The 22913-nt window shown below is 36.8% G+C and overlaps 1 protein-coding gene across 1 annotated transcript in view; it reads left to right on the top strand.

The window, feature by feature from the left end:
• The window catches only part of LOC135080475 (AMP deaminase 2), a 44482-nt gene that overhangs the window by 12511 nt on the left and 9058 nt on the right, over positions 1 to 22913 (top strand). The window contains exons 2-9 of the mRNA XM_063975110.1: positions 11913 to 12054; positions 18260 to 18422; positions 18820 to 19006; positions 19383 to 19602; positions 19870 to 19995; positions 20078 to 20171; positions 22014 to 22118; positions 22469 to 22600. Of these exons, the coding sequence (XP_063831180.1) occupies positions 11913 to 12054; positions 18260 to 18422; positions 18820 to 19006; positions 19383 to 19602; positions 19870 to 19995; positions 20078 to 20171; positions 22014 to 22118; positions 22469 to 22600 (1169 nt within the window). The remainder of the gene's footprint in view (positions 1 to 11912; positions 12055 to 18259; positions 18423 to 18819; positions 19007 to 19382; positions 19603 to 19869; positions 19996 to 20077; positions 20172 to 22013; positions 22119 to 22468; positions 22601 to 22913) is intronic.

Raw genomic sequence — 22913 nt, forward strand, 5'->3', positions numbered from 1 at the left:
GTGGCCTTTGTAATTTACCTACAAGTCTACGATAACAATGACGCTCCTTGTTTACATTGCGCCTGTTGAGTCGTGCGAGAAAAGTTATGAATGTTATGATGTTATAAAATATTATTTTATATAACATAGATAATAATAATATGTTCTTATCATAAAAATATGCATTTTCCACGTTTACCACTTTTAGTAAAAGTTTTTTTTTTTACTAAGTATGAATAACTAGCTTTCCGCCCGCGGCTTCGCCCGCGTGGAATTTTGTCTGTCACAGAAAAACTTTATCGCGCGCGTCCCTGTTTCAAAAACCGGGATAAAAACTATCCTATGTTCTTTCCCGGGACTCAAACTATCTCTATGCCAAATTTCATCAAAATCGGTTGCGAGGTTTAAGCGGGAAAGCGTAACAGACAGACAGACGGACAGACAGACAGACAGACAGACAGAGTTACTTTCGCATTTATAATATTAGTTGGGATATGAATAACTAGCTTTCCGCCCGCGGCTTCGCCCGCGTGGAATTTTGTCTGTCACAGAAAAACTTTATCGCGCGCGTCCCTGTTTCAAAAACCGGGATAAAAACTATCCTATGTTCTTTCCCGGGACTCAAACTATCTCTATGCCAAATTTCATCAAAATCGGTTGCGAGGTTTAAGCGGGAAAGCGTAACAGACAGACAGACGGACAGACAGACAGACAGACAGACAGAGTTACTTTCGCATTTATAATATTAGTTGGGATTATGCACTGAAACTAGCTTTCACTGTAGGTAAGCAAATCATTATTTATGACATTACTTAGAGAAAGAAGTACGTAAATATCAAAACATAATGAGGGAATTCAGATAGACGTGTAGGTATGTTTTTATGTTTATACCTACACAAGTAGGTAATTATTGATTCAGCTGCATCAGGAAGTTCATACAGTTCGTACATCAAACGCGTTAGCAAATGCGCAGTTTGTGGTTCACGAAGTTTGTTATCACCTTTAAAAAGGTTAATCGTAATAACTGGTGTTACACCAAGTTTAAATTATGCAATGTCGATTCCGTTTATTGCCTCACCTATTTGTTTGCTGGGGTCGAGTGCAGTCCGCCGCCCGCGGCATTCGGCAGCCACCGCCACTTCGCCAGTAGGGCCTCGCCGTCTGAACCGCTCGCTAGCACGGCTGGCGTGATTGACAACGCGCGTGGCAAAACATATTGATAATATACCGTAACTTGACTGTTCCATATCGATTTTTATGACACTGTGATTATTTCTGTCATGCTTAATTAAAAATTACCTCAAAATACAACTTATAAAGTGATATTTGCACAGTTACTTGACAATATGTTGACTACGCTGTTGCTCGCTGGAATTTAAATCGCGTGAATGTCAATGCAGATTCCTCGTGTCTAATTGACGAACCTGTTGTGTTTTCGCCTGCTTCTTTCCGGTGTGTCATTCCACTTTTTAAAACATCCGTTAGCGTGATGGTTCCCTGCCGAGGATAATGTGCGAGTATTGTTTTAAGTTTTTAACGTATTCTTAACGTTCTTACAATGGTTGTTTTTGAAAAGTTACTAATTATTTATGCAATGAATTGTAATCATACATCTATCTACTAACCTTTGGTTCTAAGATATCTAAAAGTGTGAAAATCGTCACATCAATATCATATTAACTATTATGATTGATAGCTATTGAACTTTTGTTATTGGCACATTTCGATAAATTTTCATCAGTAGATGAATGGTATAATAGTAGCCCATATGATATCATAGCAAAGATAACAAATGCCAAAGCGATTCTGTCTGCTTATCATGTAACTGGGAGACCAATGGAATACAAATTAAACTTCGCTGGAGTTTAACCATTGCGTCACAATGTAACATTTTTGTGCTTAAGATTGCAGGTGTTTGTTTATCATAACCAGGTTCGCATAAATTAGAAAGTTCTACCAGTCAACTTTGTTAAATACCGGTAACCAGGTCCAAATTCGTAGGGTCATTACAATGCATTTATAGTCACAATTTTTTATCTTTTCTCAATTAAAATTAATATGTGATCTCATACATATTATCGTATTATTTATTAGAATTTTTGACATATAAAATATTATTTTATTATTGTTATAGGTAATTAATGAAAATTTATCCTCATTCCCGACCCCAAGCTTTGTTATCAATGTATTGTGGCCTGAAATAACGTTAATAATACCTACCAATAATATGAAAAATTGTTTAAATAAAATTAGCACATAGAAATAATTTTACAATTTGTCTGCTTGACCTCGTCTGAGCGAAGCAGCTTGTAATCGTAATGGTGTGATAACAACACGTAATAAATACGCACTTCATCACGTAATGTAGTCGGGACTTGGGGCAAGGAGTGATGGGGTCGTAAATTGGAAGCCAAGTGGCTGCTCGCCTCGCCCAGCAAACCAGTGGCGGGGTTCCGTCGTACACTACATCAATTATGACTGTTATGTTAGTTAGGTTTAGGTAGTAGGTACCTATGTTTGGACTATAGAAATAGTAATACACTTTAACAGCATTCAACTAAATTCAAATGTTTTATCCAGTGGATAAATCATGGCAAATCTGATATTTTAATAGATATTTTTACTGTTGATTATTAGAAGCCTATTTCAAAGCATGTACCTATTTCAGCCGAATCCGTGGCCACCCTACTTTTCCGTAGAATGTTTTTTTTTGCGAATTTAGTAAATTCATTTCACTTGTAGATTTTTTAATTTTTAAACAATTTCATGTAGAAATAGGATTTCTATTTCATTTATAATTTAAGAAATATCAATAACTAAGTAGCTATTAAGTAGGTATCTGTTATAGCCCTTTTACCAAATTATGGTTGTGATTATCTTTTTTCATGTCATTGTTTATCGCAGATCTACTTACGCTAGATTAATCTTCAAACAATGTATAGGAAAAAAACACAACTGAGCAGAAGAACAAACATGGCTATTGTGTACAAAAATAAATTTATCGGAATCGCCTTTGAACTGTGCAAATAAAGCTTTCTTACGACAGAAATATTCCTGTGTCATAACATTAACTTGCGTAGTTATTTTGAAGCTTATCTTGAATGAGAGATAACCTCCGACTCATCTGGTAAAAGTAATACCAGTAGGACAGTGAACAAGACTGCTGTGCTGACGTGTGGTGACAATAATATCCACGAGTGATGTGATTATTACAACATTTTATATCGATAGTGATAAACATGTACAGCTTCGACAAGGACCTGTGGCATGTGCGCCGCCCTTCCGAAACTCAGGAGGAGACCGTGCCAGGTGATCGGAGCAGTAAATATTTTAAATATATTTTCTTTGTTTAATTACAGAAGTATTTGGGTTGAGGTTTCCACTGGGTAATCTGAGCTAGAGAGAATGTATTAGATTTAAAAGTAAAATAATTCAAGCGTGTAAAATGTAACATATTATTTGCTGAGAAAAATCCCCATAATTCACGAGACAAAGAAAAATCTGTAGTGTAAAGTCAAATAAAAATGCTTACACTAAATTATTCTTTCAATAATTATTGTTTTTAGTCTCGCGACATCCTAATGCGCCGTGGAGTGCAATAAATAATTGTAATGTGTCGCCGTCCGCACACCCGCAATGCGTAAACCGATTTTATGAACCACTCGAGTGGCGCTTGGCAGCGGACTGCGGGCTCAATGTACTTCCTTGGTCTTACTCGGACCACCGAATCTTTAATGGGTTTGGAAGTTTGGACGACAGTTAACTTTGCAAAATATAATACTTTGAAAAGTCTCGGTTTTTGGAAATTTTAATCAAAATGTGTTGAATTTACCATTCAAACACAACTACGAATATTTTTTTGTGGAAAATTTCAGCATCGTTTTCTCGGAAAAAGTTGTTGCAATTGAGTAGGTAGTAGAATTAATTCTTTTTGATCACCTACCAATGAATCACCCTGTAATTTGTCACCAACAGCGTCACTATTCTAGGCAAATTTCGGCACTTTTAGTATCCAATGAAATTACAAAGCTCTACATTCCACGAAACGGCTTTTCCTCAGTTAATAAAACCAATTGTATTCGTCCATTCTTTTCATGAAAACACCTGCTTTAATTTGAGATGATCAAATTGTTTGTTCATCCATTACTTTACGTTTGTTTCGTAGTTTCATTCGACATTGTTGTTCATTAATCGGTGAAATATTTTAGAAATCGAGCATGCATGTCAGTGCTGGATTGGTCTCGTTCGTAGTTTACTTTCCGTTCTAAGGAAGTTTTCCATTTTTTTACCCAATTTGACAACTATTCAATTCATTACACTGGTAGTGTCCGAAAAGTATGAAAAAGTACATAATGTTTATTATTGCAACATTTGTGCAATATCTCTACTATCGATAGTAGGTAAAACCTACCTATTTATTCAGTTTTCACCTCCAATGTAAGGTTTTTTATTTAAATTTCAGATGCATTTAAATTGAAGCAGCTTGTTTCGAACTCTAGCCATTTGCATTCTGTCACGTTGCTCGCGCGAGCTACATTATGCATAGCAGACCTTGACCGAATGCGTTGTCGGCTGTGCCCGATCCCCGATCCCTTCGCCCCCTTACCCCCTATTTCTCTGGTTAGTTCAGCGGTCACGTCACGACTGAACGACGATTATCAGTTTGTCACTTGGCAACAAGTTCCCAAGACTGACAGCCCCTTGAATATAAATTTTCAAACGCTACCAATTTAAGAGTTTTTGTTAGCTATAGAACAAAACCAAAACAAATTAATGACGTAGTTAAATCACTTAAAAAAACATGTTATTTCCAATAACAAAATAGTTATCGTATATTGACATTAATAAATGTATACTTTTTTTAAAGTAAGGTACTTGATACAAATAAGGCCTACCTAACTTTAAATGCTTATATTTCAATAAATATTAACGCCAGTCAACAAAAACAAGGTTTATTAACTTCTTCCATCCTTTAATTTTTATAATATTACAAAAAATAACACAATTTTTAACTAAATCTATTCAAAATAAGCAAATTACGAAACCACTGATTTTGGCTTTATTAAATCACCTACACGGAATAAGGCCTATATGATTCAAATGCCTGTAAGGTAAGTGCCCCCTACTTCGGTATATTAAGGCTCTTACGACTTTAACATTTTATTTAAAAATAACCAAGCATGATATCAGTATGAAAGCTTTTGTATGCTAAACTTTGGTCTTTTGACAGTAAGTTAATACATAATTTATAGTTATATAGTTTGAACTTTTTTTTATATTAATTGTTCTGCGGACCTCTTGTTTGGATCCTGTTTCGTGACAAAATTTTGCTCTGTTTCTAAGTTCGTGAACTCATGTCCCCTATTTCGGGATAAGGTTTTATGCATCCAGTTAGGATATTTTAATAATGATTAAGGGTTTAATAAATTTAAAAACGATAATAAAAATTTAGAATAAAATAATTATGTGAAATTGACGATATTACTTACCTACATAATTAATATTACATAAGAAATATTGTGTCTAGTATAATATTTTGATTTGTTAATTCTAACAATATGTGAAAATATTTATACTATAACCATTAGAAATGTAGGGGGGGGGACTTAACCCCCCCCCCCCCCCCTTCGTACCCATAAAATTTTGATTTGTTATTTCTAGCGACATGTGAAAATATTTATTTAACCATTAGAAATGTGGGGGGACTTACCCCCCCCCCCCCTTCGTAGCCATAAAATTTTGATTTGTTATTTGTAACCCCTCCCCCCCCCCTTTCTCCCCATAATCCCACCCCTGGAGCTGTTTCAAGTGACGGTAGCCCCCCCCCCCCCCCTAAAAATAACCCCAGATACGCCAATGACTCATAATAAAAAGTAAGTAATTAATTAATTTCTTAGGTAGGTAAGTATTAAAAACTAAAAAATATGTCGATTTCTTTAATGGTATGTGTCATAAAAGTACCTAACACCATACATTTATATGTCACGAACTTGGAAAAAAGTAACAATAATACGGTTCCTTGTTTCGTGATACTGATTATTCCAAATTCCCCAAGTAAAATTCATGGATTATTGTCAAAATGTGTCAATTAACTATTATCTATCCCATATAAAATACAAATAAACAAAGATAAATAAAACAAATCGAAATAAACCCAAAATTATGCTGGTACTACTTATGCTAATTTATCTTAAAATTGGTCATATATGTGAACTTCAAACTGGTGTCATATAAATTCTAGTGAACGAAACATATACCGAATTTAGGTCATGAGAAACTTAAATAAATGCATTATTTGTTTCATAACTTACATTTAAATTATCATAAATAATCATTTAAAAACCAAGCATCAAAATGTTATCCATAATATCCTTGAATCGGTAGTGTCACGAAATAGGGGACACCCGAAAAATAATATGTACGCTATTTCGTGAGTCAATTAATCGCAATTTTAAAGGAATTCTAAGTTTTCATATAACTTTTTTCTAAGCCAAATCCATTGTCAACGAACACATGAAACCACTATTACAAGTTTTATTTAAATGGACGTTCCTTCGCCTTTTTATAAGCTTAAGAAGTTGGAGCGCTAACCTTACGGTGAGAACAACCTTTGCAAGCCGCACGGCTGTTTTTGGCTCTCTGAGAGTTTGAAGCTTCGTATTGCTCTCATTTTTGGCGCTACAATGTTGGTACTTGGTTTTTTAGATAGCTTAAATAATAGAGTTTTTGTAGTAATGAAGAATTTTTATAAATAATATTCCAATTGCTTATTATTTGAGCTAGAGAAAAAACTTACGAACTTACGTACTATCACGAACTAGTAGCCGTTTACCTTAGATCTTAAAATTGAGGTTGTATTAAACAAAATGCGGTTTTATAACATTAAACACGTCGATTTGTTTGCGTCATCAAAATTTTACATACCAAGTAAACAGAAAATATACTGTATATCTCTAGATAAACTTAAATTCCACTTATTAAGAATAATACATAAATTATAGATAAAATTAAATATTCATAGTAACAAAGTAATGATTCTTTACTTAAATTATCAAAAAAAATATCAAAAACAAACAATATTATTTTTTTGTATAGGGCTTATTAAAACACCGTGTTCGAATAAGGCCTACACATAAAACCTTTTAAATAAATCAGTTTAGGAACATCATTTAGTCTTGATTTTTTGTAAACAAAATGAGATCTCAATTTTTGTTAGAACCAGGGCATAAAAAGGCTTCTGAATCATCTTTACGAACTCCTACACAATCTTTATGATACCACCAAAAGCATTCCTTTATGGTAGCATATCTGCTACATTGTCTTCGAGACAGGCATGATAATACCAGCTTTGATTCTCCTATCCTTTAGAATTATACATACGGCTTTTTTTTCTTATTTTTTATTGGTTTTGTATTTTGTTTCTTTTTTTTACAGGTTTAGTAAATTTTTTTTACTCTGTTTTCTTTTTATTTTCTGTGCTGTTAGTAACATTCTTATTAAATAAATATTTAGTTACTCTTTGACTCATTTAGTTTAATGAATTTGTCCGTAATCAGGTGTTGACATAAGTATCCAATATGGCCTACCATGCTGAAATAAGGCCTAGGCCTTATTAGATATCTCGCTCTTGTTGTCTTTAAAAATTTACAAATAATGCATCTATAGCCAGTAGTACAAATTAAGGTAATTATTAGCTAGTAAGAAATATTTAGAAACGATTAATAAGAAAAGATCAATCTAAAACAGCGTTATTTTACCGAAAATTTAAGATGAAATCGCCAGATTTTTATAAGAGAGCACGAAATCACCCACCACCTTAGAAGAACGCGTGCCAATTGGTGCTGGGATCGTGGATCGCGACACTCTTGCACTCTACCGGGTTGTAGGGCATATGAGTACGTGTCCTTGAAGTATTATCCCGGTTGGATTTATTTATCTGTGTTTTCTGATGTATAGGCCTTATTTGTATCAAGTACCTTAGTACGATTTCAAGTGAAAAAAGATTGATAATTCATGTTATAATAAGGAAAATATGTCCTAAATATCCTAATTAAGTCGTTCTCATGGTTACCCTATTGTTGTCATAGACTTTAAAAAGACAGTATCGAATCTAGCCATGTAAGATACCTACATAAATGTCTAGACTTGTTATAGCACTTGAAGTTTCTTTATTGTTCGGAGACAGACATGAATTTGACTTACAAAATACCTAACAATGAAAATCCAGTACCTATGCATTTTTCAAATCGATAGGAATCAAATCCATCGATTCCTTTGTTAGAAGTAGCGTGATGAAAATCGGGTATTCGGGTCAATGCCCGATTAATAAATATCGTAGTTAAAAAGCTAACTGAGCTCTAAATAACTACAAAAACATTGAGTAGTTAGTTAAGTACAGTTACAAGTATGTATTTATTTAGTTCAATAACTAGGTCTTTCATGGCAACTCTAGTGGCATTCATTTTGCTATTCAGAGTAATGACTAATGAGTAATGAGTTATTATGAAGTGGAAATGGGGTAATTTTACTAATTAATCAATTGTCCAACTGCACAGCAACGACAGGGCAGCATAGCAGACACATTTTGAGTGACTGATTTTAATAAATGTCCTAGTTATTTACGTATTTAATAAGTACAGCCAGGGTATTTAGTAGGAAAAACTAGAATTCAAATCTACGACCAACAGAAATGGAAACCGCAAAAATTCCATCCCCAAATTGTATTGTCTCGCGTTGTATTGATTTTTTGGTTCTTTTGGCCACTCGCGCCTTATTTAGAAGTTGGGGTTTGCATTCTGCAAATGGATTTACTTATTTACTGGGCAAAAATACTGATTACAAATGGTTTGATCGAATTTAATTTGTACATAATTATTAGGGGCCGTAATGAAACGACAAACGTGACTCTACATTCGGGAAAAAAATCGACCTACCGGAAAAAAGTCGACCTTTTGAGAGTCGGTACTTCGGTAGTATTGAAAATTTGAAAGACATTTTATAGTTTAAGCCCATTGTAATTCTAACTTAAATGATTTAGTACCTACCTTGATAATACTTATACACTTGTTACGATGTCGTAAAGTGATGAAATAGGAGGGTGAATGATGAAAGAGCGGTAAATTTATTAGTTTATGACCTCTAGTGAAATGTAAACTTGTTTATAGCTAGTTATTTATCATAGCCTAGGCGTATGTTTCAGACTTGTTACGAGCAATCTGCAATAGAATTTTATTTTGATGTGTCTGCTCTACGAAAAAAGCTTTAACACAGGATAAAACAATTATATAAGGTGTTATTTTTTGTACTGATCATACTTTACCAACGCATCTAATAAAATCATACAAATACAACCCAAGTGTTTTTAAAAAAAAATTCAGGCTAGTTTTTGTTTTTACTTTTCCTAACAAAAAAAAGATATTATTTTTACAACCATCCTGTCTTCACTCACTGCCTCTCTCTCTTTCTTTACTCATTTCATTCATACGAGTACGAACAATGGCCGCGCGCATTCATTCAACGTTCACACACATAAAGGTTTGATTACACTAAACCTACGTTACCAAAAATTATCACTCGTGAGTATGTACGATGTTACGTCATGTTAATAGGTACTACGCGCTGGGAGAAACAAAATCTAGCTACATAAGTAGGTAAATAAGTGTATTTTCATTAGTGTAATAGCGGGGGACTTTTCCAACGAACCGAGGCGAATCATCCGCGTTAAACTAGAAATTTAAAAAAGGATAGAAATTGGAATTCAATATCTACGGTTTCGTAATGCCTACGCAATTTATTTAGAGACGTAATAAAAAATTGATAGGTACATACCTATTACTACTTCGCTTCGCTTCAGTGGAAATGCACCCTAATATTGAATATGAATAGGTGTTGTAAATAAAACTCACTGATCAATTTTCCTGGTTTTAATTCCTAAATTATGATTTGCCATCACACTTTAGATTCATTGATTTTACTTATTCACACATTTACCTATTTTGAATGTTGTTATTTAAAGTTCCTAGGTTATTATTACACTAATCACAATACATTTTGAACGTCAAGCCTTTGTTGAATGTTCACGTAAACACTGTCTTGCACTGTCTAATCTAGCCACGATCGAATTGAGGTAATGCTTTCGGGCTGCACACTTGCTTGCTGTTCACTAGACACCACGTCGGATGTTGTATTCACAATTCGCGCACTAACTTTTTTACGGAAAAAGTCCCTTTCGCGTAAACAAGCACTCATCTGTCCAAATCACACTGTAGGTATGTACCTAGGTAGACTTCCGCAATAACCATCGATAGAACTAGGTCGCGGTCGTGGCCCTTTGGCAACAACTCCTTGATAAGGCATTCCGTATTTTTACGCAAAAGCCGCCGTGGGTACCGCCAGCACTGTGCCGGTGATTGAAATTGAAATCCAGAACTTCGTCCTCGAAGCGCACGGAATCTCGTCAAGTCAGGATACGGCTGCGCTCCCTGAAGCGCTGCGCGGCTCCAAACAAGCAATGAAGGTTTTCGACTCGTCAATGTTTCTCGTCGGCCAGTTAGTGTGCCCGAAACATAATTTCACCTGCGTTTTGTTATTGATCAAGCGCGGCATTGTAATAAATCACACATACACTGCAATACGTTTGGGCGCATTGGACGGACTGGGACGATTATTTATGTTGTTGCGCTCCCGCATGCCGATCGGCGGCTCGGCGCGGGCTGTGGGCGCGGAGCGACTGGCATGGCAGCGAGCGATATCAATATGGCCGACTCACGCGGCACGGCACGTGGCAGGTCGTTGCCCTCGGCCGGCTACTACGATAGTGCGTACAAACAAATACTCACCGCGCTCAAAGGATGATTTATTTTTTATTTTTTTCGAAACATTCTTTGTCGTTTTACTCGAAAACTAGCCTGAATTTTTTTTTAAAAACACTTGGGTTGTATTTGTATGATTTTATTAGATGCGTTGGTAAAGTATGATCAGTACAAAAAATAACACCTTATATAAGTTTGTAAATTAATTGAGACTGATATTGTCAAGTTTGGTTCAGTTTGGTTTGGACATGAAAGGCAACATGGAGGCCAAAAATGCCATAAATGGCATCAAGTCCGCCTTTTGCACTCTAATATTGTGGGCAGTAAATTTTATAAAATTTTTGATAGTAAAAAAATGATGTCACACAGTTAGATCTGTTGCTACTGCTATCAAACCTTATTTGGAGTTCTCAAAGCTAAACTTTATGGGCATCGACTGTAGACTGCAATTATTCTTTCTCGACAGACCATAAAGATGTTGAATCGTAAACAAAACTGGCAATGTTTACAAATAGGAGGACATTTGTATGCACTCGTCGTATCGTATCGCGACCTACACGCGCAGGCTGCGTTGTTGTGACGCACTCCTAACACCTTCTGTGGGCTATTTATATCGTAGGAGTGAAGATATATCGATCGGCTATTCGAGATGTTTACTCGAATGAAAGAGGAAGATTAAGATGAAATGAAATGATTAATTTAGTAACAGTAACCTTATCAGTTGAACCTCTCTCGTAAACAGTCTTTAAGTTTTGAGATAATAAGTTTTAATGCATTGTTTATGCCTATATGTTAAAAAAATGTTAGAGACTTGATAAATCTGTAAAAAACTTAGCATTTGAGTTGCTATCTAACTCTGCTGCATAAATAAATTGCAAGTTTTATCGCGTATAGGTACTTCTTAGTTCCTTGTTACTAAATAGTATGAGTAAATTATGCTTTTTTTTGGGGAAGGCCTATGTTCAGCAGTGGACGTCCTGTGGCAATGATGATGATGATGCTTTTACTAACTTTTGGACTTACGTCGGAGAATATTTTGTGCAAAATGTTTTCTTTTTTCTTTTTCTCTTTTAGCCTTGATAGTTCCTATCACTCCAACCTGACGGTGACTTTTGTTTGCAGGCAGCGAGAGCCCCACCAGCGCGGTGGGGGCGGAGGCGCCGCGGGAGCTGCCCAACGAGCTGTCGGCGCCCTACGAGGTGCCGCAGTTCCCTATCGAGCAGATCGAGAAGAAGCTCCTCATCCAGAGGCAGCTCAATGTCAAGTAAGTAGCGATCAGAGCTTTAACCCTTTGGCCTGATTTCCGTCAAGGAGAAGCGGAAAGGAGTATAGTCCAGTCAATAAAGCATTATAGATGGAAATCCGTGGAACACAATTTTTGACTTCGGGACTTTATTTAGACTAGTCAGGAGGTGAACATAGCAAAAGTCCCCGCCTTTAGCCCTTGAGCCGGCGGGGAGAGGGGGGTTTAAAGGTACCACTTTTCGGTTTTTCGCGTAATCCTCGGAAACTATGCGTCTTAGTGACATAGCTACTATGAACCAAAAAAAGCTTTTTCAATTTGCTACAGGGTGAGATAGTCAAGTTTTTCTATATCTTGTATAGTTTTCGCGGCATCTGCTCTAGAAGGTCTGTAATATTGGAAATATGGACCTATAAAAAAAGGCGGACGGAACTCGCGCTACAACAAAACTGTGACGCAAAATTTTGGCGTTTGTCTATTGTGTGAGTGAATTTAGGGATGCCATGTTAGCCAAAACATTTTACCCATTTATTTTAAGAAAAACATAGATCGGCAGATGTTACTTGGAAATGTAGACAGAATTATTCCGTGCCATTTTAAAAGGATGAATAGAAAGGTGAATGCGTTGAGGAAGGCGCGAAATTTTCAATGTTCAAATTTTCTTACATTGTTTGCAAGTCAGTGTGTCAGGGTATGTACATAATGTTGATCAAAAATGATTCACGCAGTTACAAATTACGAATCTTGTGTACATTATAATCATAATCTTATGCATCATCAATATATTATTATTATCTCTTGATAGATTTTTTTAACACACAACCTGACACTGACTTGCAATCAATGTAAGAAAATTTGAATTTCGCAGTTCCACATTTGGGAAGGATCAAATTTGCCTATGAAAATATATCCCATTAAAACAATAATTATTATGATAAATTATTTTATTTCCATAGTATGCGTAATTAATAACTAAAAAGTCCTAAAATTATTATTAATTTCCCATATTTCGGGTAATTTTCCCACGTAAATAACTGAAAACACTGGTCTTTGACGTATTATTTTTTCGAGTGAATGACGTTTGATTTCAATTAATTTCAATATTTTAATGTCGGGAAATAAGTGATTGGATTATTATTTTGCCTGTGAAATGTGATTCCTTAATTTTTGTTTGTTCGAACAGAACGGTTTTTACACAATTTCATCACCCAAGACATGTCGTATTCGTTTTGTTTTTTCGCTGCTTAAATGTGTCAACTGTGTGAAGTTTGCACTCGAAGTGGTGTAACAGGGTGTGAATGTGTGCGTGCCGGCCTGTACGTACAGGCAAGCTGGTGTATCCTAATGTCACAGTATTTTGTTGATGAGAATCCGTCCGACTTTTTTTATAGGTCCATGATTGGAAATTTTATTTTTGTCTAACATTATTCCATCAGGAGAAAATCGACTAAATCAACATTGAGCTAATATTCTAGACATGCGGGAGCATGTTAAGCCTAGTTCCAGGGAGGAGACTGCACCGTGCGTATATTTAGACGAACCAATTGGAGCCACTTTTGACTCCTCATCACTCAAAAAGTACCGTGCATTAACACTTCAAATTTGGAACAGCGTCTCTACACAGTCAATGAGACTGGACTAGTAGTGTTTTGAATAACCTATCGGATTTCATTATTTCTACATCTCCTCTCCGCTCCGCCGCCACTGACAAATTCTATAGGAAAATTCGTCCGCCCGACATATCTTTAGTTTTCGCTCCGCTCCTGCCTACTACCTTACTTTAACCGTACTATAACTTTAACCGGTGTTTTGTATGGAGTTTCACAGACTATTAAATGTATAGGTGCCACCCACCTTGCACGTTGCGATTGCGATAGCTTCTGTATCGTCTACCTTCTGTTCATTGATATTTGGCAATTGTCCCACCACAACGACTAGCTTAAAATATTCAGTTCATAAGTATTCATCCAAACATCATAGGACAAACCATACATGCCGTTCATTACATACGTATACCTACTGCAACATTAAATTCCAAGAACGCGATTAGAGCTATTGATTTCTGATTGCGTGGCGCTGAATGATTATTGTAACTAACTAGGTAGTGTCGCTATACGAGTAAGTTCATAAATGGCTGACTGCGGCTGAAGTTACATTGCATTGCTCAACCTTTTTTAAAGGGAGCCAGCTCACCGGACCTGATGATTAAAAGCTTCTCGGTGTGACAGCTTTTTCCATCTTGGTGTTTTCCCCTGTTTATTGGTAAAAAATTGTTTGTGACAAATTAAAATCGTGCATACTTAACTCTTCTTCAGGGTCTAATCTAACTCAATGTTAACTAAACTGAACTAAGTAAAGAAGTAAGTAGAGACGGAAAAATGTAAAGAACAATTGCTTTTCAGGTACCTAGAGTTCGTAACTTCGTAGATACTTTTGGACCTTTCTTGTATACGGTATAAATAATTTTTGCTGCTTGCCTAATTAAATATGTAGAGTCATCCTGGCCACATTATGTGCATGCTATGTGATGTGGCTCACATAGCGAATGCCAAAGCACGAAGCAAAGCGCGGCTGTGTGGTTAGGTTAGCCTTTGTGAATTTATGTGTTCGTCAAACCGTGTTGGGGCGTGTGCCGACTCCGGCTGTCACGGCGCCTCTCCCCATAAACTGTCACTTAATGTTATGGTTCACACGATTGCTATTGTTTATTAGCAGTCTAGACGCTATCGCCGTGCCTGCGGTTTGATTTCAGGTTGGGTCAAATTGTAAAAGTAACGAAAATAAGGTAATTTGTGTGTCATAAAACAAGAAGACCAAGTTACAGTTTATGATCTGACGATCAGTTTTATTGACTGTTTTGTCTGTCAGGTATTTTAAGAATAAGAATAAGAAAAACTTTATTGGCACAAAAAGAAAATAAAAAACAGAACAAAGGGACTTAACTATACACGCATACTTTTGTCCATATTTTACATCCTCCTAATCCAAGCATCTCTGAATTAAAAGCAATCCCTGAACATACATGAGGGTTCAATCAATAGGTACGAAACACATCTCTCTTCGCACCGGCTTGACGCCTCACAGGAAACACCCTATCATAAAATCATTTCAAATCAATATGTTTGTGGTAGATTTTTTCTGGACGTTAATCGTTATTGACTGTTTACCAAACAGTCTAAGTTTCCGCTAGTAAACAGCGGAATGTTTCTTCCAATAGCCGAGATGCCCGAGAGTAGAACCGACCGGGACTGTTTACTCTCATTCCGTTACGGTATATTGCACAATGTTTCTAATTAAGCTGCCACAAGAGTTTGATTGTACCGGTGGGTAATTAAAGAGTCATAAATGTCTAAAGGTTTTTTGAGTTTGCCCAAAGGAGTTCTTTGCTAAGATCAAGTTAAGTTCTGAAACTTCATTTTCGGGAAAATTCGTAGTGTGGTGACATCTTCATGAATTTCGAATTTCCACGCCCTTTTCTTGACACTAGGACGATAGCTGTGTTGTTAATGTAAGACACATAAATTTATTTAGCTTTTCAGCTTTTCTTGGTTTTCCTCTTGCCTAATTTAGAACAAATTGTTAATGACGAAGTAGGTACTAAACAAGCCATGTTTCCGCTATTATAGCTGAAGCTGAAGAATTGAAGTGTGAAAATCTTTGCTCGTAACTTTCCGCTGCGTCGCATTTTACAATGAGTCCAATTAAGAAGAACCATAGACACGTTCGTTATTAATGGACCGATCGGGGCTGTTTACTGTGCTCCGCTGCGCCTTATTTCGTTGCACAATGTACCAATTAGCGGCGACATTCATAGTGCTTGATTCTATCTTTAATTGAAGAAACATTGTTCATATAGTTTTGTTTACATGTCGTTTCAAATTAACTACTTCATTAAACGAGTCATTGTTTTATTGGTACTTAAAAGTTGTCAATATGATGTAATTAATTAACTTCGACAATTACGTTATCTCATTTACTGGACAAATATTTTCAATTTTAATTGTGTTAGTATATCAATAACAAATTAATTTTTAGTCTGTAGGTTTCCTCTGCGTGTTAATGTTGTCAAAATTCAATTACGTGAAGCACATTTCGTGGCTGTCATCAAATTCTCCATCTGGAATCTCCTCACCTATCGGATGCCTGCCGCGTGTGGGCGTCTGTCCATATACCACTAATATAAAGCCACCGATATTATTAGTGGCATAATTGGATCAGCCTTGCTGCGACACTAACCCTAGCGAAGGGATGCGACTCGTGTACGGCATTGGCAGGCTAGCATTTCGGAGCGCCTGTTCTGTTATGCCTTTGCCGTTGATTTAAAAAGTGGAAGCTGAATAAGTTTGGTGTCTGTGCGAGAAAAAAAAAAGTAAAAAATAAAAAAGAATAAACGCGCGGTAAAATAAGAACGTTTATAGTGGAGTTTAAAAATGTTTGGGAGTAAAATCGAATGCCAGCGATGGACCTCAACTAGAAATACAAGGTTAGTTTAAATATTTGCAAAACATGAAAACGGGTTTGTTTACGAGCCCATAGCCAGGCACACTTCAGGCGGTCTGAAAACAAAACTAACCACAGTATTTCAGTTGACATCATGTCGACTTTTTTTGTCCAATCCTTTTTTTAGAAACCGAGAGGGAGAATAATGATCTCACTGTTCTGATACAAAGTTTATAGAGAGGTTTCCCTCCCCCCTTCAGAAAGAAAAAAGTCGAAAAAAAGTTTCAAACGTGCCAAGTTAATTGCGAAAGGCAAAGTTAATGATGAGGTTTTAAGGAAACCCTCGGTCAAAAAATAGCACAAATTATCGCTGGATTGGAACGTGGACAAGTCAAGCGACAAATAAAAAGTTACTTCGTTATGAATTACACCCACGAGGCGTCATCCGAGGCGCTCGCTCGTGTAGAGATAAGCTTCGCGGAAATGCATGCCGCTGTGCCGATAACTTTCTTCAAGAAAGATATATTTAGCTTTACTTTTTTATATTTAGCTCATTTTATTACTCGGTGCTTCAGCAGACCTTGATTTATTCCCTCTCGTAACAACTTCTATGAAAGAGTTTTCTTTCAGGCTATCTCACTTATGGTTGTTTCTAGTAATCTGACTAGTTCTATGCGATGTTATTTTAAGATTTCGTTTTAAATTATTTGTAGCAGGTAGTAAGTCGAAATTATCTTTCTATCATGTCCTCTTCTACCTGGGCAAAAAAAGGGGAAATTAAGAAAACACTTTTATTTTGCCTATTATGCAATTTTGAAGCTTTCTAGGTGACATAGGTGAGCATCGGTAGATCTATGTAACTATAAGATAAATTGTTTTTATGTCTTTAAAAGGTTTTTCTTTATCTTATCTGATAGTGTGCAAGTTATAAGCGTAGTAGTGATTCAATTGTTTTGATTTAGATTTGAGATGCGATCGCAAATTCTTGGAGGTTTTTCATCAAGAACGTTCAACATTGTTGACATTACCAACCTTCTCGATTACGTGGCGTGGGTCTATGCTGTAGTAGGAGTCAATTAAATATCAATTAATGAAGTCAGCTTCGGTCAGAGCAAACAGATCTCAAAGGGTAATTAAGCGGAGTTTGCTAGACTGTTGTGGAAATATTGTAGTCGAAAATGTGTACAATGACTCACTCCAGTCCTGAACCAATATTCGTTGAACGGAACAATAAATAATGGCAGTAACTGGTCTCTTCATTATTATCATTTATTTAATTTTGCTTCTAAGTGTATAGAACTTTATGTGTGTGTTACAAGACAATCAGCTGCATCAATAAATAGTGTTTTGTCACAAGAGAAACCAATATGCACAGCTATAATAGGTAACATAGAAATTAGAACAGGTTTCAGTCATAATATTAGCTATTCGCCTGACGATTCAACCAGGATGTCGCGAAAGTTTTAAGTCTAGTTCAGATAAGCGATGATCGCGCGGTTGGAGCAGTTTTCGTAATCTCGTTTGATGCAAATCAAACCGTATGCCTCACCAGTGAGAACCACCCAGAAACCGCTTGGCTTTTCGCATGGATACCGCGCGTGACTGAACCGGGCCTTAAAGAAAATTAAAAGTATCTATAGATTGTGCGACGGGCGCCCGCAGTGAGTGTGAGAGCGCGACAGCAACATAATTACGCGCGAGCGATAAGGATGGTTAGCTTGGGGTCATTGGACAAAATTCTACGTGCTCACAGACCGGGCTTTAACCGTCATTTGTTTGTTCTCAGAGCGGCAGAATGCGGGCAGTCAGTCCGGTCCTTCGCCGGCAGCGAGGCGGGGGGCGGAGTGCTGGAGGAGGCGGCGCGGCTGCGGGTGCCGGATGATGACGAACAGGAGACCATACTCCCGCATTTTCAGAGAGTGGCCATTAGCGGGGAGGATACTTCTGGGGTGATTATAAAATTTCATACTCCTTCCCTCTAGCTAGTCTATTTATACCCTATTCTTGAACACTTTGGGAACTTGGAAGTCACTCATTCAGTAAGAACGTGGACAGTAGTCGACTGCCTCTGCACCTATATTACCCAGTTTCTAGAGTCATTCAAAACGTCTCTCTTTGAAACGCTTTCAAAATGCTTATGAATAAATATATCCATAGACGAAACCACGCCACAGCCTTGCCGACCCCCATCCTCTTAAGATTACTTGACTTAAGATGATTTCACACTGCTGTACTGAACAAGTGCTCGACAAACTGTCTAGAGATCCGCTGCTAAGCTCTTCAAACATCAGTCAGTTATGTGGAACCTCCGAAGTCTTTATAAAATATCCTTAAATATCTCATCAGGTGCCCTTAGAAGACTTGCAGCAAGCGTCCTCATACCTGGTGCAGGCGCTGGAAATCCGCAAGAGGTACATGGAGATGTCTCAGCAGAGCTTCTACGCGATCACGGCGAGGTTCGTCCGCAGCATGGATGCGGATGCGCCCGCCAACCACGCGCCCATCTACAAGGTCACCAAGAGCCATATAGCAGGTGAGAGCAGAAGCACAGTAGAAGTCTAGGGACTGGAAGAAGAGCTGACTTTTCTTTTACTGCCAGAGACTATTCTATCTATATCTATCTCAAAATCTATCTAGTCTATTGCTGCAACTTCTGTGTCTATAGCTCGGATCTACAGCTTGACAGTGACTTAAAATCAACCAGTGGAAGCCAATTTTATCCTAGGCTAATGTCAAACTGTCATTAGTATGCAACGAAATTGAAGAGGAATAGGAAAACAGGGAAAGTACAGGACATAAGAAGAAAACAACACTCTCCCTCCCTTTTCCACTCTCTAGTCTTCTTATTATATTATCATAGAAATAGGACACGATAAGATAAACGACTAATGGTATTTTTTGGTCACCAGATCACATGGTCCATCCACCCTTCAAGGATGGCAAGGACCCTTGGGAGGGTCCCACGCCCCCTGCGAAAGGCTATACCATCAAAGTGGACCATGGGGTGTTCAACCTGTACAAGAAGGGCGAGGATGGCCAGGAGGCCAGGGTGCCCTACGAGTACATCACCCTGCAGCAGTATATCCAGGATAAGATTACCATGTGCAACATGATCTCAGATGGACCATTGTAAGTTTTTTTATAGTTTTTCTTCTTGTAGAGCTCTACAAAGGCCTTTATTTTTCAAAGATCACTAAACTAAAAGTAAACTCCTGCTTTGTGTAACGTTGCATGACCGAATAACAAGGTAATGTAAATACATTCGTTCCCGTTGTCTAGATATTTATCTAGAACATTTTTTTTTTATTCCCAACGGGGAAGCTCTTGGCCTATATTCTCACCTGATGGTAAGTGATTTAACTTGTAAGGAATTCAACTTGATCCTTTCTTTTTCAGGAAATCATTCTGTTACCGTCGTCTTAGTTACCTGTCCTCGAAATTCCAGTTACATGTTCTGCTCAATGAGCTGAGAGAACTTGCCTCTCAGAAGGCAGTACCTCATCGGGATTTCTATAACATCAGGTAATTTCAAACATAACTTCTAAGCCAAAGGACGAGTAAACTTTTGGAAATATCAGTGATTATTGAGGATCCTTATTTCCAGGAAAGTGGATACGCACATACACGCAGCATCTTGTATGAACCAGAAACATCTGCTACGGTTCATCAAGAAGACTTTGAAGAAGCACGCCGACGAGGTATTTACTGATTTTATATTCTTATCTTTAACATTAGGGATGCACAAGATTATACAGGGTGACAGGTAAAGCGATACATTCCTTGAAAGGGGTTAAAGTAGAGCTTATTTGCAGTCATTTAAGTCATAATGACACCATGTCCGAAACTTGTTCATTTCCAAGTTATTCAAGATTTAAGTATTTTTTAAAAAATCTCCAGTTTTTATGTTAAAATGTACCCTTGTAATGAAGAATACGGAATAATGTTAACTTTTTTGTTGTATTCGTATAGCTAAATAATAAGATTGACATTTTAAATTAAAATTTGCAAGAAAGAATCGTCATTACTCAAGTAAAAGCTAAAAAACCATGTATTATTTTGCAAAAAAAATATGTTTTAGGTAATTAAACGAAGAATTTCCAAGAAAAAATGTATGGAATGTTGTGTACAAATTACAGAATTTAGTTCCTTGATTCATTAGCTATTCAAAAAGGTACAGGTGTTTAACAAACACTACATAATTATTTTTTTATTTGAATTTAAATGTCTAGTAAGATACTTTCATAAAAAAATAAATAAATAAAAAAGTCACACTAACAACTGTTCTTGGGTCTCAATAAATGAAAAACTTAGTATTTTAATAATAATTGTATCACCTAATTTTATCTAGGTACATTATTTTAAGTCCTGCTCAAACTGTGAGCCCCGTCTTCTAATACAACCTCGTAGTCTGTTTTTCACTTTTGTTTTTGTGACTCTTGTTGTCAAACTGCTGAATATCTTGAGCTGCCCTCTGAATGCGCTCACGAAGCTCTTGCTCGTTGTTTACGGGGGTTACATACAAGAGATACTTCATGTGACCCCATAAATAAAAATCGCAAGGGGTCAGATCCGGACTTCTGGCTGGCCAAGGAATGGGTCCACCGCGCCCAATCCAACGAAGTGGATATTGGTGATCCATCCATTGGCGTACACTGAGTCGAAAGTGTGCTGTGTGTGTGAAAGCTTCGTGAGCGCATTCATAGGGCAGCTCAAGATATTCAGCAAAGTTTGACAACAAGAGACACAAAAACAGAAGTGAGAAACAGACTACGAGCTTGTATTAGAAGACGGGGCTCACAGTTTGAGCAGGACTTAAAATAATGTACCTAGATAAAATTAGGTAATACAATTATTATTAAAATACTAAGTTTTTCATTTATTGAGACCCAAGAACAGTTGTTAGTGTGACTATTTTATTTATTTATTTTTTTATGAAAGTATCTTACTAGACGTTTAAATTCAAATAAAAAAAGAATTATGTAGTGTTTGTTAAACACCTGTACCTTTTTGAATAGCTAATGAATCAAGGAACTAAATTCTGTAATTTGTACACAACATTCCATACATTTTTTCTTGGAAATTCTTCGTTTAATTACCTAAAACATATTTTTTTTGCAAAATATTACATGGTTTTTTTAGCTTTTACTTGAGTAATGACGATTCTTTCTTGCAAATTTTAATTTAAAATGTCAATCTTATTATTTAGCTATACGAATACAACAAAAAAGATAACATTATTCCGTATTCTTCATTACAAGGGTACATTTTAACATAAAAACTGGAGATTTTTAAAAAAATACTTAAATCTTGAATAACTTGGAAATGAACAAGTTTCGGACATTCTTAAATGACTGCAAATAAGCTCTACTTTAACCCCTTTCAAGGAATGTATCGCTTTACCTGTCACCCTGTATTTCTCAATGTCCTCAATGTACGAGTACACCTACAGCTTTAATAGATCATTGAGTTTTGCTACAAATGTATTTAGATGACGTCGTTGTGTTTTCTTCGTCCGCATTGAAACATTTTGGTTGTCGTAGGTGGTGACCCTGCACAAAGGCACGCCCATGACGCTGAAGGCGGTGTTCCAGTCAATGAACCTCAGCACTTATGATCTGACTGTAGATATGCTGGACGTGCATGCGGTGAGTTTCCACAAGTTTAATTATACCTAGGTATGTACACTTTGTAAAAGACCTAAAGTACAAACTGGCAAAGGTACCTATTACAGAGTTATCATTTACAAGATTACCTTTTTACTTGACATTTTATGAAACACTGGATATGCCTTTATTATTTCTTTTTCAAAGTGTTTTGGAGCTGTTGTTGATCAGTTTGTTGCGAGTTCTAAAACTCAAAGCTAACTTTGGAGCTTAATTAATGTTTACCTATTCAGTTCATTAATTTCTTTGGCAATGAAACTGCTTATAGCTTCGACGATATGGCAGAAACAACTGAACTGGCAACTCAAATGAATTGTCTTGTTTTATCGTAGGACCGCAACACGTTCCACCGCTTCGACAAGTTCAACGCGAAGTACAACCCCATCGGCGAGAGCCGGCTGCGCGAGGTGTTCCTCAAGACCGACAACTACATGAACGGGAAATACTTCGCTAGGATCATCAAGGTAACTTTATTCTTCTTTACGTTTAGATGCCCAAATATATTCCTATAACTGATTGTGACAACTTAGTGGCTTACGACTGATAGGATCGATAGACCAAGCGCTTATACGAATGGTTTCATCTACCTATCAGTACCTATGGTACCTATCAGTTGAAACATTACCTAATACGATAGTGGGATACAGGTCCAGGATAAGGATGTAATTTAAATAATGCCAATTCTTATTATATCTTGTGGGTGGTTATGACAATGGTTTACAGATTTTAATGTTGGGGTTGCTGGTTCACCTTAGACGTATGTTTCCAATTTACGAC

Source organism: Ostrinia nubilalis, chromosome 18, assembly GCF_963855985.1.
Source record: "Ostrinia nubilalis chromosome 18, ilOstNubi1.1, whole genome shotgun sequence".
NCBI classification, from domain to species: Eukaryota; Metazoa; Arthropoda; class Insecta; order Lepidoptera; family Crambidae; genus Ostrinia; species Ostrinia nubilalis.